Source organism: Pinus tabuliformis, chromosome 7 (genome assembly GCF_031772625.1).
Source record: "Pinus tabuliformis cultivar Carrire ecotype Pingquan chromosome 7, CPIR1, whole genome shotgun sequence".
Classification (NCBI taxonomy): domain Eukaryota; kingdom Viridiplantae; phylum Streptophyta; class Pinopsida; order Pinales; family Pinaceae; genus Pinus; species Pinus tabuliformis.
In genome coordinates this window covers 1,643,674,091-1,643,691,362 of record NC_142293.1, presented here as the reverse complement: position 1 = coordinate 1,643,691,362, position 17,272 = coordinate 1,643,674,091, and the positions used below count along the sequence as shown (strand labels likewise).

General features: G+C 39.2%; 1 protein-coding gene across 1 annotated transcript in view; it reads left to right on the top strand.

Moving 5' to 3' along the window:
• IIL1 (isopropyl malate isomerase large subunit 1) overlaps positions 1 to 17,272 on the top strand; it is a 173,204-nt gene that overhangs the window by 85,958 nt on the left and 69,974 nt on the right. Inside the window, exons 11-12 of the mRNA XM_089460207.1 lie at positions 16,543 to 16,597; positions 16,886 to 17,017. Of these exons, the coding sequence (XP_089316333.1) occupies positions 16,543 to 16,597; positions 16,886 to 17,017 (187 nt within the window). The remainder of the gene's footprint in view (positions 1 to 16,542; positions 16,598 to 16,885; positions 17,018 to 17,272) is intronic.

Below are 17,272 nucleotides of genomic sequence, written 5' to 3'. Positions count from 1 at the left end.
TAGCATCATATCATCCAACATTGTCACATAGCAAGGCCTTGACTAATAAATCTATATCTCCACAAGATCAGAGCACAATGCTGGCGAGACTAATGGCTTATAGACACCATCATCATTCAAGGCACATACCCCACCTGGGTGTTCACAAGGTATGTCCTTCCAGGACTATTCTTATCTTGGATTCCTAGTCCTCAAAGAATATCGGTCCTCTATGACTACTCTTATATTGGATGCCCTACCTCATCGTCAAAGAGTATCGAACGCCAGATGCTCACCCAATCCTCCATTATTTCTTCCCAAAGTGAAGACAAGAATGATGTGTCTATCTCTCGCTCTCAACCAGGGAGGATATATTAACTAGTCCAAGCTTTTCTCTTAAATACACAAGCTTCTTGTTAGGAAGAGATTTCGTCAAGATTTCAGTTACTTGTTCATTAGTGGAGATATATCGTAGCTGCAACACTCCATCCTACACCAACTTTCGAATGTAGTGATACTTGTTATTTATGTGATTGGTCTTTCCATGAAACACTGGGTCTTCAGACAACCTTAAACAACTGGTGTTGTCACAATGTATCACCGTAGGGTCCATTGGTCCTTCAAACAAATCAGACAACAACTTCCTTAACTAGACAACTTCTCTGCTTACTTCACAGGCTGCAATATATTCGGCCTCAACACTAATCAAAGCAACTAATTCTTGCTTTCTGCTCATCCAGGAGATCATGGAGGATCCCAAGCTAAAGCATCCTCTTCACTGCCTCCCAAGTTAGAATCTGTATATCCAATCAAGTGGACATCATTCCTCTTGTCATACTTCAGGCAATAGTGGATTGTTCCTTGCAAATATCTTAGTATATGCTTGGCTGCTATCCAATGATCATGCTTGGGTTCTACCTGGAACTGACTGAGAACATTCACTGCAAAACATATGTCTAGTCGAGTATTCACCAGGTACATTAGTGAGCCAATCAATTGTCTATACTTGGTCGGATCCACAGGGCTTGACTCAGAACTTCTTAGCCTCTTCAAGTTTGTGATCATGGGAGTAGTCATATGTTTGCAATCCATCATGTTAAACCTCTTCAACATCTCGATCACATACTTTCCTTAACCTAGATAAATGTCATCAGGTCCTTGCCAAACTTCGAGTCCCAAATAATAGTGCATCAACCCTAGATCCTTCATGTCGACTCTGTTGCTAGTTGCTTCTTGCACTCTTGGATATGATCTTCCACACCTGTCATGAGAAGATCATCTACATATAGAAGAATGATTACAGGCTCATCCTTCACAACCTTGATGTATAGATTTAGATCAACAAAACTCTTTGAGAAGCCCAATCTTTGTAGGTATGCATCCATCCTTGCATACCATGCCCTTGGTGCTTGCTTGAGGCCATACAATGCCTTCTTCAGCCTGCAAACATAAGTATCTCTATTTTTGACTTCAAATCCCAAGGGTTGCTCTATATAGACTTCATCAATAGTGCCATTTAGGAATGCAGTTTTCACATCCATTTGATGGATGTTCCATCCCATCGATGCTGCCAAAGAGACCAACGAACATATAGTTGTATACCTTGCTGTAGGTGCAAATGTCTCTTCATAGTCGATGCCTTCCTATTGAGAAAAGCCCCTAGCCACAAATCTTGCCTTATACTTGTCAATACTTCCATCTGCTTCATGTTTAATGTGAAATTTTCAACTATTGCAACAACTGGAAATTATTCTTCTAACTGTAAACTAATTAACAATTTATTTGCCCACAAAAACAATGAATAATGCTATACTGCAATTTCCACCATATTAAATTTGGTGGAAGATAAATTGGAAACTGAGAAATATGCTAGCACAAACACATAAAAATATGCTAGACCATAGTTCTTCAAATGATGGAGTTTCTTTCCAACTATTGATGCTAGCTGCAAAGGCATTCCATGATTTGGGCAAAACCTAAAATGGCTGATATTACATGTTACTTATCAGGGATAATTTCATCAATTGCTTGGAGTTCATATCTTATACAAGAAATTTTCATGAAATATGAAGATATAGTGTCCTCCTTTGTCATATTGATAGTTTGAAGCTGATTCTTTAGGCTAACAACTTGGCCAATATTTTTGATTGTGAATAGTTTGGAGAGAGCTTCATACATTTTCTTCGAGGTATCTTGAGTGGATATGTAGGGAATTAGATTTACCTTAATTGAATCCACAATGAGGCTCATGGCTAAAATATCATTCTCCTTGAATTTTTCTTTGCCAACATCATCTATAGGTTCTTTTATTTTAGCACAATGTCTAAGGCTTTGTGCCTAGCAAGGATAAGATCCATCCTTGTCTTCTAGGCTCTAAAATTTGAAGCTCCTTGAAGCTTGTTCTCAGATTTCATTGATGATGCCATAGGTACACTTGTTAATGTCATAGGTCTCTTTTCTAGCTTACCTTTTGATTGATTCAAGGTGTTGGTTGTTCTTGCTTTAATGATGCTTCAAAGGTTCTTGATACTTCTTCCTTCTTCCTTACAAGTGATGATTTTCCAAAATGTTTGTAAGATCTCCCAAGATGTCTTCAAGTGTCCGTTTCAAAGTAGTTTTCCTTGTAATTTTCTTTGTGACAAATGATCTTCACGCTTCCTTTTACCTTCCTCACCTTAGCTCTGATATGATGTTAGAAAATCGAAAGGTAGAAAATATTTTCTTACTTTGATAATAGCTTGTGACAATTTTATATTATCTTCTTTTATCTTCTCTTCATCAAGCAACTATCAAATCAAAAGAACATGAAGATCACAAGAATAATTGAGCACAATATGTAGGCTCTTAGCCAGGGCAAAACCCCTCTCCTAGGGCAAAACCCAATCAACGTCTTCGTCTTTTTGTGGAACCAATTCAAAATGAGATAACCAATACAAGATTAGGACTTCCACCAAACACCAAGTCAACCCTCCGAATCTTTCTTCAAAGAGTCAAAGTCTTCCTTCAAAGTATCTTCTTCAAGGAGTCAAAGTCTTCCTTCAAGGTATCTTCTTCAAGGAGTCAAAGTCTTCCTTCAAGGTATCTTCTTCAAGGAGTTAAAATCAACGAAAGTCAAGGTCCTTCGAATCTGCAATAGACAAGTTTTTGGTCCCTTACTTTAGGTCTGTAACTCGACTTGTAATCTTCGGCCCCACAACTTGCACGAATCCCTAGAAATCTTGCACGTGCGAGCTAGTTTAGGTCAAAATTCATACTTGTTCTTCTTCGCTTTAGATTCTTCCTTTGTCCCTTGCCTTCACACTTGATTAACTTCTGTTTTTGGTGCAGATCAAACTTGATTGGATTGATGTCACAATAGGTCGAATTCTCCTCTAATAAATACTCATCTTGAGTGACCGAATAGGCTTGTTCTAGGCCAACTTCACTGGTAGGGTCAACTTGGTGTTGGGAGTCCAAAAATGACACTTTAAAAACAAATTTAATATTTCTTTCTTGTTATAATGTGCCCATAAGGGTCTTATACAAATGACAAGGACAATATTGACTCAATAAACCCTAGAGCATGAAGAACATGCTTGACCTATTTGACAAAAAAAGAAATAGAGCATGAAACCCATGCTTTTACATTTTTCTTTTCTTTTGCTTATACAATATATACAAAATTAATTATGAAGACCGAGCATAGTTACATTTTCCAATACTCCCAAAGCATTGTACTTTGGACATGTCTTGTCTTCCACGTGGCTGATTGTTGTTGTACTTATGACAAGGTTTAAATCTTTCAAATTTTCGAAGCTTCTTTGATGCAGCAACAAAAGCTTGAGACTTTTATTGTTGGGTTGGGTGTCATCCTTGGCTTTCAATTTGGTTTCTTCTAGAATACACAAAGCCCATAGCTCATTGAAGTTTGGAGTGTCCTTTCTTGAATAGATGCTAGTCACAAAACAACTCCATTCTAAAGGTAAAGCATTGAGTACACAACTGGTTAATTCAGAATCATAAATGACTTCCCCAAGTCCATGTAGTTGATCTTTTAATTGTGTGATTTTTATAAGATGCGAGGCCAAGTCTTCATCTTTCGACAACCTTGTTTTGTAAAGTCGATTCCTGAAAGATATTTTCTGACCTATGGTACTGATTGCATATAGTTTTACCAATTTGTCATAAATTACTTTAGATGTGCCCAAATTTGCAACAAAGGGGCTAAGTTGATCTTTGATGAACTCAATGAGACCTAACTTCTTCTTTATTTTACTTGGCCAATTCTTGAGTCTTATCCTTATCTGGTTTTGTAGCTTTGCCTAGAATATGATCCATGACTTCATTTTCTTTGAGCACCAAATCAATTCTCTTCTTCCATGCTTGAAAGTTTGATGACCCATTGAGTTTGTTGCCTTCCTTACAAAATGAAGTCATTTGATTTGAAGATTGAGACATAGGGAGTAATAAAGTATTTACTTGTCAAAAGAGTAAGATGCTTGAATGAAGATGATGCCTTCTTGATGCTTCCAAAGATTTTTAATGATTCTAAGAACTCTTCAAAGATGTCCATGAATGATGACTTATAGGATAGTTGGTACAAGAACATCTTCAAGATGATTGATGATGCTTCCAAGAGTGTAGTTGATGTGTCCAAGAATCTTGATGCTTCAAAGATCTTCAAAGATGTTTTCTATAGAGAGATCTTCCAATATTAGTGATGACCAAAAAGCTAAGAGAGAGATTGGTAAGATGATGAACTTCTTCAAAATGATGATGAGTAACCAAGAGCCTTCAATGATAGAGAGAGAGATGAATAACCGATGTAGTAGTCTTTCTTCAAGATGAATGATGGTCTGAGTCTTCTTCCTTGTGCCCTTCCTTATTCTCTTTGCAAATGATGTCCTCCAGAGTAACTGATGTAAATGTCTTCAAATGAGCCAACAAAAGTAATCTTCTGGCTGCCTTCTCGTCACCTTAGCTTTGATACCATGTTGAGAAATCACTAAGGTAGCAAATTAGGGTTGATTTCTCTTACTTGATAATTGCTTGTGAATATATGTTTAATTCTCATTACTTTTTATTATTCTCTTCATCAAACAATTACCAAAACATAAACATGAAGATCACAAAAGACAATGGACACAAGATATAGGCTCCAAGGCTCAAGCCAAGGAAAATCGCCACAAGGGGAAAACCCAACCAACTTCTCTTCTTATAGAATCAGATCAAAGTGAGAAATCCAAGATCCAAAAACCAAGACCAAGACCTCCCACAAGACACAATTCAACCCTCCTTCAAACCTTCCTTTACCAAGTCAAATCCAACCAAGTCAACAATGGTCAAAGCTCTTCAAATCTTGGCCAAACTCTGATTTTTCAGACCCAAAACACTCTTGAAATATTTCGGGCCCTGCAACAGACCTAAAACTTCGCGTGTGTGACAACTCTTCTTGACACAAAAATCGAGTTCGTCCATAAATTCCTTTGCCCTAGTTACTAGCCCTAAGCTAACCTTATTTCGGATTTAACATCAACTTGGGGGCTTATTTGAGGGTTTCATATGCCTTGATCTTGCTGATATATATTGTTGGAAACCCATTCTCTTCACCTTGACCTTGGGCCACACTAAAACTCAACCTATTAAACATACCCTAGGTCTTGTGTGGTCTACCCTAGGTCTCTATAATGAAAATAAACTGCCTCCTCTTGGAGGCCCAAGCCTAAATTTTGTTTTTCTTTTAGAAGGCATCATTCAGTCACCTTGTACCTCAACCTTAGAATATCTGTTATAGGTGACCATATACCAGGACTCGTCCCATTGGTGAAAATCAGTAAAAGCAAGAGGTTTTGGCTATGGTGATAGTGTGCCACTACCCCTTTGTTGTCTTTTGGTTTACTAATAGCCTTGCAAGGTACCCCTCTCCAAGGCCTGCTATATTTTGCAGCAATAAGACAAAAATCATTATTGCATCTAAGTGAACCAAGCTTGAGTGTCATGGGCTATTTAATACTTCACATAAGGATTTCCTTCCAAAATCAGGGTCTTGAGTTCACATGGTGTTTCTTTCCTAGGTAGGAGTGGCTAAAGGACAATTCTATTAGGTGTTTCCAGCCCATAAGGGGAAGTAACGTTTCCTTAGTCCACCCTTCAATTGATAGGTGGTAGTGAATAATAATGGTGGTATAGAGGGAATGAGGCTTCATGGTCAAAGGGATTGGCAGATGGGGGTATCCACATCCTGAGTGTTTAGATGTGAGGAGGGAGCATTCGTGGATGATGAGTTACCAACTCGGCTTTTGCTTTTCCACCTCTCTTGTGCGCCTTTTACTTTTTCTTGATTATTCTTTGTATTACTGCACATAGATCAAGGGTTAGAGCTTGCTTTGAATGATGTGATAGTTGTATTACACCTTAATGATGTGGAAGTTGTGACTAGGATTGAAGATTAACCCCCCATTTAAGGTGAGAAAATTTAATCATGGTCAAAGTCTATCCTTCTTTTAGATCACCCCATAATCCATATCAAATTCCCAAAGACAAATAAGCGGAAGCACCCAATTGCAAAATGATCAAGCAAACAAGCAAGCAAAAGCTCAAGTTTCGAGAGTATAAAGTGGCGTCCATAGCACTTATCACTGCCCTCTTAAGTTGATGTCCACGAATCTTCATTCTTAGTTCTTAAAAATGGATTTTTGAATTGCTCCTTCGCTGTTAGATATCTGCATCTTGAACATCCTCTAGAGGAGAACTTATTCCAAATTGATCCCCTGGTGCAGGACATTATTGTTGCAAGCAATTGTTTTTGCGCATGCTCATCTGTTAAATTTGGCAACTAGGGCAAAACTCCACCTTAGACAACTCATACGATGGAGATGATATTTTTGTTGGATTCCTCTTTCCGAGAGGTGTAGGATTGATCTAAAGATCATCTCATTTTGACATGTATAAATGGAATTATGAATTTATTTCTTCTATGGACAAATTGTTAAGGTCGGCCAGTAATCTACTGTAGGCTCAAGAAGCCCAAAAGTCACGTCTCTTCACCCTCAACATTGCATATAAATAGAAGGAGCATCTACCTCATTTGGACATTCATCATCTCACACATATCTCTCTCTCTCCTCATCTGATTGGGTCGTACGAATTTCAGGCAACCTTCTTCTCCTCCACACGTGCGAAGGGTTGACTGTGTTTTCTGTTTTCCTGCGTTGACCAAGTTGCAGCAAGTTTGACCAGCGTTGACTGGGTAGCATTTGACCTTGTTTGACTATGTTTTTCTTGGGAGAATTTCTGTTTGGGCAGGCCACATTCTTTGGCACAAATTTCGAGGATTTCTGGGCAGGTTGACCAACGTTGACTGCATGCCCTTTGACTGTAGGTTTGACTGTGCGTTGACCAAGGTTTTCCGATTTCTTCAGGACTGTTTTGGGCTGATTTGGACTATTTTTGGAGGCCAGGTTGACTTGGTTTGACTGAGCTGATTTGGAGGAGTAATTTTGCTAATTTGACCAACATTGACTTTCTGGAAAATTGAAGTAAATTGCTCTTAAATAGAACATACCATTGTTTTAACATGGTATCAGAGCTGAGGTGAAGACAAAACCCAAGCAAGATTGAAAAGAAAAATCATTGAGATTTGTTGGACAATGACAAGATTCAATGGCCTCTGCATCTTACTTCAAACCTGATGACAAGCTCAATGATAAGTCTGATTATCATGCATGGAAGATGTCTCTTGATTTGACTTTGGAAGAGTAGGATGGTATGGACGATGTGCAGGGAAAGATTACTGAACCTCCTTCAAATGCAACGGCTATCGCTAAGACAAAGTACAAGAAAGGTGAAGTCAAAGCTAAGAAGATCATCATGGATTCTATTAATAAGCATTTGGTTGCATACATATCTGATTTGAACACATCTAAGGAGATGTATGACAGGTTGGTTGGTATGTTCAAAGTTAGCAATGCAAACCAAGTCCTCTTTCTAAAAAACAAGTTGAAGGACATAAGGAAGGGAAGAGGTGAAGATATCCAATCCTACTTCATGAGGATTACCGAGATAAAAAATGATCTTGTTTCAATTGGAGAAGTTATTGCTGATAGGGAGCTCACTCCCATTGCCCTTGGAGGTCTCCCTCGTGAATGGCATGTGTTCAACATTACTATCCTCAACAATGACAGGATTCAAGGTTTTGATGAATTGTTGACTAGATGTACTCAAGAAGAGACAAGGATGATGGAGAGAGACATGCCTTCAAATAGGAATGATCCTAATGCATTCTCTGCTCATGCTAAAAAGAAGAAAATGCAGGTTCAAAGAAGCAATGGTAAGGAACACTGGGATTCAAAGATGGAAGAAAGGGTAGATGCTTTATTTGTAACATGTTTGGCCACTATGCTAGGTAGTGTCCTAATAGAAGGGATACACCTCGGGATGATGACAACAACTACCACAATAATTTCAGCGGCAACAACAATCAAAGGAATGGCATATTCAACAACAAAGGAAAAAGGAATGCTCCTGCTACTCAATGAAGTGAAAACTTCTTGATACGCAGAAAAATATGTATATAAATATGTATTAATGATTAATTGACTGAAGATGATTGTTTACATTGGGGGTTCCTGGCTTATATACCGGCATGGGCACCCTTTGGGGAAAGGGCATGATCGTGCCCTTTCGTCTAATTAACCTAAAATTAAATAATAAACCTAAAATTAAATACTAACTAATTTTTTACATAACATTGCCTTCCTCTCGAAAGAATGCTTTGTCCTCAAAGCATACGTAACGACGGATGTTGTTGACAAAATGCTTCATTCTCCCAAGAAACATCTTCTTTGGGTAAGTCCTTCCACTTGATCAGATATTCCAAGATGATCAAGGTCCCACACTTTAAAAGGTTTTGGATTAATCTCTCAATTTCCATTTTTTGGTGATGTGGATATCGGTATGGCTTGATGTTGATGGGGTCTGACCCTGCCTTGACTTCTATTGTATGCTCAATTTCCCTATTAGTTGGCATTTTCATAGGTCAGTCTTGAAATACTTTTTCATGCTTCTGAATTAGCTTGTATCTCTCGTGACTCTTCACTGGTCATATTTGCAGATAACATTTCTAATTGGTGACATTGTACTACATAAGTGGGTGCTCCTTTTCGAATCCTCTTCATCATCTGAGATGATGATACAACTTGATTTTCTGGTGCTTGGAATCCGTGTAGTTTGTATTTCTGACCCCCCCATTTGAATTTTATGAATTGTACTTGATGGTTGGCGGCATAAGTACCTAAAGTTCGCAACCATTGGATACATAAGACTACATCTACTCCTCCTAATGGTATCGTGAAGAACGAAGACTCTAAATTAAAGTCTTGAATCTGCAATTTGACCTTATGGCATTTCCCCACCTTTTCAATCTTCTTACCGTTAGCTACCATCACTTTCATGTTTGGTAAGGGAAACGAAAAAATATTGAGTCTCTTTGCCACGGTTGCATCTAAAAAGTTGTGTGCGCTACCAGAGTCAATGAGAACCACTACGTTGTTCTTCTTTATGTGTCCTTTTAACTTTAAGGTCTGAGGTTGTGATATACCTGTCATCGCTAATAGTGACACTTGCGGAATACTTCCGTCATCTAATTCTGGAGAGAATTCTGGGGCATTTTCTGATTCTTCTATGTCAGAATCTTCATTGTTTGAATCATTGGTTGCTTCACAATTATATAGGTTCTTTGGTTCTTTTCCTTAAGCACATCTATGTTTGGGGTTCCACTTCTCACCATAGCGTTTGCATTTACCCTCTTTTATCCTTTGTGTTTCCACATTAGATTTTTCATCTTCACGACAATGTGGTGGAACATATCTTATATTGTTTGAGTCCACATACTGGGGTATTTTTCGTCTTGAATATGTTTTTTTCGATTTTGACCAAAATATTTGTTCGAATTTCTTTTCGGTTGTTTTTGCTTTTCGTCTTGCTACTTCTATTGATGTAATGTCATGCATCTCAAGTTCTACTTGTAAATGGGTTTTGCGTCTTGAGACGTATGATTGAATTAGACGAGATTCTGATAACCCAGGTACTCGTGTTACTAAGGTCTCCCATTCTTGAGTGTATTCGTCCACACTTCCTTTTTGTCATAATTTGATGAGTTTTAAAAAGAAATCTTCTTCCCTTACACCTTGGAATCTTTTAAAGAACGCATCCTTAAATTTTCTCCAACTAATGTCGTGTGTTGTCTTTTTCCGCCACATATACCAATTATATGCTTCCCCTACCATTTTCATGGATGCGTGCCTGAGCTTTTCGTCATCATCATTGATGTCATATATCTCAAAGTATTCTTCTACTTTATTTATCCATGCAACATTGTTTTTTTCGTTTTCCATCGAATTTAGGCATCTCGACTTTTGCCCTTCGCTGGTATGTCACTAATGGTTGAGCGAAAAAAGGGTGTTGATTAGTAAAGGTATCCCAGAGTTGCTTGTTTGTAAGAGTCGCGTTACTCATTTCTTGGTGGGGTGTTGCTGATTTTTTTGAGGATTCAACGTTTTCATGAGAGTCTGTTGATTTCGTTGAATCTGATGAGTTGTGCTCTTGATTTTCCTCATCTTCTTGTAGTAGTTGTGCGGGTCTATAATTCATCTTTTTACACAGAAGTTTCAGCAATGTTAAGGTCTCTTTGTGATCCACTTCTGATTGGACACGATGATTTTCCATCTTTATTTCTATTCGATTTGTCGTATCTTGAAGACTTTTGATTTCGTCAGCCTGCCTCTTAAGCTTGATCTGGAAATCATCTAATCTTTTATTGACCTCATCGTTGTTGTTATTTATCTTATGCTTTGCGTCAACCAATTTTTTTTGGAAATCCGCCATTGTTATTGTCGAGATTGAGTGAGTTTGTGGGGGCGTGTATTTATCTGCCAGGTTGTACAGTCACGTCCCTCCCTGCCGATGGTCACGTTATATTTTTTTTGGGTAGTTCCTTCTATGTAGCTATCACCACACCGATTATTCCAACGTAACCGCAATCCACTACACATAACTGCAGGTCCCTCCGCAGAGAAAAAACGACGCCGGTACCCTTGGGTTCAGTGTATTACCACAGGGTACCGCAGAGCTTGCTGCAGGTTATCGTAGAGGGTTTGACCTTAGTAACGGCAACAGTCTACCGCCGATGTCTCAATATACCACCTAGCGTAGAGTATCACCTTCTGACGCTTGAGCGTGTTTGGCTGTGGTGTGAATTTGCCTGGTAGTTAGCTATGGCTCGGAGTAGCTATGTCCCGCAAAGAACCCTGCCACTGGCTGTTGTTTAGCCGCAAGCCTGTAACAACACACTCTAGGCAGAATACGAATAGCCCACACGCACTGCTATTTTCTGAAAAGCCCATAGGGCCTGATGGCCAGCAGAACTTGTGGGTGTCACCAGTCTCGTATTGGCTCTGATACCAGATGATGTGAAAACTTCTTGATATGCAGAAAAATATGTATATAAATATGTATTAATGGTTAATTGACTGAAGATGATTGTTTACATTGGGGGTTCTTGGCTTATATACCGCCATGGGCACCCTTTGGGGAAAGGGCATGATCTTATGATCGTGCCCTTTCGTCTAATTAACCTAAAATTAAATAATAAACCTAAAATTAAATACTAACTAATTTTTTACATAATACTCAACATGGAAATGGTCGACCTCCCAAAAGATCAAGAAACTCCAGGTATGATGAATCTAGTGTTGTAGATAACAAGATTTTTTTTTTTTTTAATTTTATTTTTGCCCTCTCTACTGCCTCTTCATCGGATACCTTGGGAAATTGGTTGATTGATAGTGGTGCCTCAAGGCACTTCACTTGGTATAAGGAAGTTCTTTCAAATCTGATAGGAAACGATACAAATTTGGAAATCATTCTTGGAGACAATGCCACCTATCCCGTGAAAGGAGTTGGGACTGTTACTCTTCAATTGAATCAAGGTAACGCCATTCATATACAAGAAGTACTATATGTACTTAATCTAAAGAAGACCTGGTATCCATCTCGGCAATGGAGGAGAAAGGATTCAAGGTGGCATTCATCGATGGATAGGTACGTGTTTGGAAAAGAAATTTCAAAGAAGCATTTACTCTTGAATTTAGGGTAGATAGCCTATATCAAGTTGGAGGAAGTCCATTGGGAGCTATGTCTTGTGACACATCGCTTCAATCCAAATTATGGCACCGAAAGTTTGCTCATCTACATTATAAAGCCCTACTCGATGCAAGGAGGATAGTGACAGGTATGCCTGAATTTAAAGTAGAACATGAAGGTGTTTGTCATGGATGTGCCGAAGGAAAACATACAAGGGGACCATTCCCCTCAAGTGATAGCAAGACTATCGAAATTTTGCAATTGGTTCATTCTGATCTATCTGGTATGTTGCCCATGACATTTTTGGGAGGATATCTATATTATGCTATCTTTGTGGATGACTTCTCTCGCAAAACTTGGATTTATTTCTTGAAGAAAAAGGATGAAGTGTTCACATGGTTCCATTCTTTCAAAGCATTGGTCAAAAATCAAATAAGGAAGAAGATCAAAATATTGAGGACCGATAATGGAACTGAATATGAATCAAATGAGTTCAATGACTATTGTAGAGAAGCTGACATTAAGAGGGAGACTACTATCGCATATACTCCTGAGCAAAATGGTGTTGCTGAAAGGAAGAATCATTTTATTATAGAAGCCACTCGTGCCATGCTACATGATCAAAGCCTTCCAAAGTTCCTATGGGGAGAAGCTGCCAATACCGTTGTGTATGTTCAAAATATATGCCCTCATCAAGCATTAGACTCCAAAACTCTCAAAGAAGTTTTCACCTGTAGGAAACCTGATGTTCCTCATTTTAGAATTTTGTTAGACTCGTGTATTTTCATGTCCCAAAAGAAAAGAGAAGCAAATTGGATGCATCTGGAAAGAAAGGAACATTTGTGGGCTATAGTGAAACTTCTAAGGCATATAGAATCTATGTGTTTGGTCAAAGAGAAGTGGAGATAAATCATGATGTCACCTTCGATGAAGATGCTGCCCTTGGGAAGATTAGGAACGTTCCCATTCCAAGGAAGGACAAAGAAGCAAATATAGGAAACTAGGAAGAATCGTAGGATGAGCCGATGCTCGATGTTGAAGGACAATGGATCCCATTGATCCACCTCCTCATGAGCCCTCCTCCTCAAAAAGGAGACCCTCATGGCTTAGGGAAACTCTCAAAGACACTGAGAGACATATTACACCAAGGGGGACATTTCGTGAAAGTAAGAAGCCGAATAGGTACGAAGGGTACTTAGCTGCCATGAGCACCATTGTTCAAATTGAGCCTTGCGCATTCGAAGAAGTTGTGAAGCACCAAGTATGGAAGGATGCTATGAATGAAGAGTATGAGTCGATTATGAAGAATGATGTCTGGGATGTAGTCCTTAGATCCAAGGACAAACCTGTTGTCACCTCGAAATGTCTTTACAAGATCTAGCATGGAGCTGATGGAAGTGTTGAAAAGTCAAGGCTTCTCTCAAAAGGAAGGTGTGTACTATGATGAGATATTTGCACCAGTTGCGTGATATACCATCATTCATTCGATTATAGCCCTTGCTGCCTCGCAAGGATGGAACCTACACCAGATGGATGTCAAAACCGCCTTCTTGCATGGTTCAATTAAGGAGGAAGTCTATGTAGAATGCAACCCGAGGGGTTCGAAGTTCAAGACCGTAAGACACATGTATGCAGGTTGAAGAAAGTCCTCTATGGATTGAAGCAAGCTCCCCGAGCTTGGTATGAGAGGATCGATAGCTAAGGTTGAGAATGATAGACCTCTCATATTTATGTGGACGATTTCTTTCTGATTGGTTTAGACCCTCTCATTCATCAATGCAAGAGGGAGTTGGTTTCCGAATTCGACATGTAGGACCTAGTATTGATGCATTACTTCCTAGGATTGGAGGTCTGGCAAAAGCCAGGTGAGATTTTCCTTTTTCAAGGAAAATACATTGTGAAGCTACTTGAAAGATTTGGGATGGTGGATTGCAAGTCTGTGACTACTCCGATGGAACTTAACTTCAAAAAGTTATGCGGAAGTGCTGTTGGGCCTGATTTGGAAAATCCTTTTGAGTATCTTCAACTCGTGGGGGCCCTGATGTTCTTGGTGAACTCTCATCTGGAAATATGCTTTGTAGTGAATACATTGAGTCAATTTATGGTGAAGCCTCATCACATACATTGGATTGCTGCCAAGAATCTTCTGAGATATCTTTGTGGCAGAATCACCTATGGACTGAGATACACTGCTGGGAATGTGAGGTTCCATGGTTATTCTGATGCTGACTAGGTTGGCAGTGTGGTGGATTGTAAGAGCACATAAAAATGTTGCTTCTCACTAGGTTCTGCTTCGATATCCTGGATGAGCAGAAAGCAGAAATCGGTTGCTTTGAGCATTACTGAGGTCGAATATATTGCTGCGAGTATGGCCTCCTGTGATGCTGTTTGGTTGAGAAAGCTCTTTAGTGAGATGTTTGGACATGTGCTACATACCACCGTGATCTTCTGCGACAACGAAAGTGGGATTCGTCTTTATGAGAATCCTGTATTTCATGACTGCTCCAAGCATATTGATATCAGGTACCACTTTATTCGGGATATGGTACACCAGGGAGCAATAAGGCTCCATCACATTGGGACTATTGATCAGGTTGTAGATATTCTTACAAAGCCCTTGGGGAAGGTCAAATTCTTAACCTTCCATGAACGGCTTGGAGTCGTGGAGAGACCCTCTTATCAGGGTCCTGTTTGAGTTGGATATTGAGCTCTGGGAGCTTCGGGGGGCTTGGGATACTTCTTGGAGTGATGAGCGACCATAGGGTGAGTGGTTCACCTTCCCCTAGTGGTGCGCTGTGTATAGGGTGAGTGGTTCACCTTCCCCTGTGATACCCCATGATGGTTGATATATGCATAGGATGAGTGGTTCACCTTCTCCTATGGCATATGAGCAGGATGAGTGGTTCACCTTCTCCTGCCGATACATCCTACCCATGTAGTTCGAGACTCATGGGAAGTACCTCTCATCTGGCCAATGAGTAGGGAAATGAAGATAGGGACCATAGTACTATCGATGGACGCATTGTGTATTACCGTACTCCCTATGCTAGGATGTTTGATATTGATTTGGGATCAATGGAGACTGACTTCGGGCCAGTGGAGAGTGGTATGACACACTCTTGATCATTTCTTCTTCACTATTTCTTCATGGTTCAACAAAGCAGCGCAGGGATGACAAGTATGGTCCAGATTGACAGATGGTTTGGCAAGTGAATTTCTCCCTAGTTGAGAGGGAGTGTTAAATTTGGCAACTAGGGCCAAACTCCACCTTAGACAGCTCATATGATGGAGATGATATTTTTGTTGGATTCCTCTTTCCGAGAGGTGCAGGATTGATCTAAAGTTCATCTCATTCTGACATGTATAAATGGAATTATGAATTTATTTCTTCTATGGACAAAATGTTAAGGTCGGCCAGCAATATAATGTAGGCTCAAGAAGCGCAAAAGTCATGTCTCTTCAACCTCAATGTTGCATATAAATAGAAGGAGCATCTACCTCATTTAGACATTAATCATCTCACACGTCTCTCTCTCTCCTCATCTGATTGGTTCGTACAAATTTCAGGCAGCTTTCTCCTCCACACGTGCGAAGGGTTGACTGTGTTTTCTGTTTTCCTGCGTTGGCCAAGTTTCAGCAAGTTTGACCAGTGTTGACCGGGCAGCATTTGACCTTATTTGACTGCATTTTTCTTGAGAGAATTTCTGTTAGGGCAGGCTGCCTTCTTTGGTGCAGATTTTGAGAATTTCTGTGCAGGTTGACAAGCGTTGACTGCAGGCCTTTTGAACGCAGGTTTGACTGTGCATTGACCAAGTTTGTCTGATTTTTTCAGGATTGTTTTGGGCTGATTTGGACTGTTTTTGGAGGCCTAGTTGACTGGGTTTGACTGAGCTGATTTGGAGGAGAAATTCTGCTGATTTGACCAGCGTTGACTCTCTGGAAAATTGAAGTAAATTGCTCTTATGCATAGAACATACCATCGCTATCTAAAATTAACATCATCACATAATATAGTTGCAATTAATAGACGATTGAAATCATGCAATGATCTACTTTTTCTCCTAGTTGTATGTTTAAACTTTAAAGTGAAGGATTCCTACTTTAGGTCTTTTAGGCTTGGTGGCATTTGGCACTTTTGGAGCTTTTGTTCAAACTTGACGCTTTATGCTAGTAATAGATTTCAGTGTTCTGCCTGTGATCAGCTTCTTGTTCCAATGCATTCATTAGAATTTAAGATTTTATGCAAAAGTTACACTCTTGAATTAAGATTATTTCAGATTGTTTTGCTTATACTTTATCTTGGTGGACATTATTATTTTCTTGTGCTGTCACTCTCAAGTTTCGAACACAGATCATTGACTTTTTCCTGTAGTTTGTATTTTATTCTAGACGTGTAGCTGGAACTAATGTTTGTCCATATCCGCTTGCGTATGTGCCTTGCAGATATCTCCAGGAGTACAGATTTGATGTTTCCAAACTAGAACCTTTGGTTGCAAAGGTGAGCTGTTGGTTTTACAACAATCACTTTTGTAGTCCCACGATGAAAAATAAGTTCTGTAATGAAAACTAAAATTCTATGATATGTGATGCTTTTTCTCATCTTTGTAATCATCTTGTGTTCAATGGCATTGATATATTATCCATTATTTGATTCATCGAAAAATGAATGTTAGGATTACTGTTATACTCTTCCACTTACTGAAGTTGCCATGTATTTGTGTTTACTCTTTTCCTTCCTCTATCTTGTTATTTCTCATGAGTTTTTCCTTTACAATTGATGGTGCAGCCTCACTCGCCTGACAATCGTGCTTTAGCAAGGGAATGCAGGCACGTTAAGATAGACAGAGTATACATTGGTTCATGCACTGGTGGAAAGACAGAAGATTTTATGGCTGCAGCTAAAATTATGCTTTCCGCGGTACTTTATAAAGCCCTATCACTTTTTTTTGATCTGTATTTCACTAGTTTTCAAAATGAAGGTTTATAATTCTTATGCTCTTATTTGAGCATTAAAATTGAATCAAACTGGATATAAACAGAAGGACATGCAAATTTTGAACTGAAGTAAGGGAAAGCATTAAGATGAAACTTGTTCTTATAATTTTTTGTTCCTTCGAAGATATATCTTTATACTCCATATGAGGAATATGCATCTCTTGGTCACCACGGGACC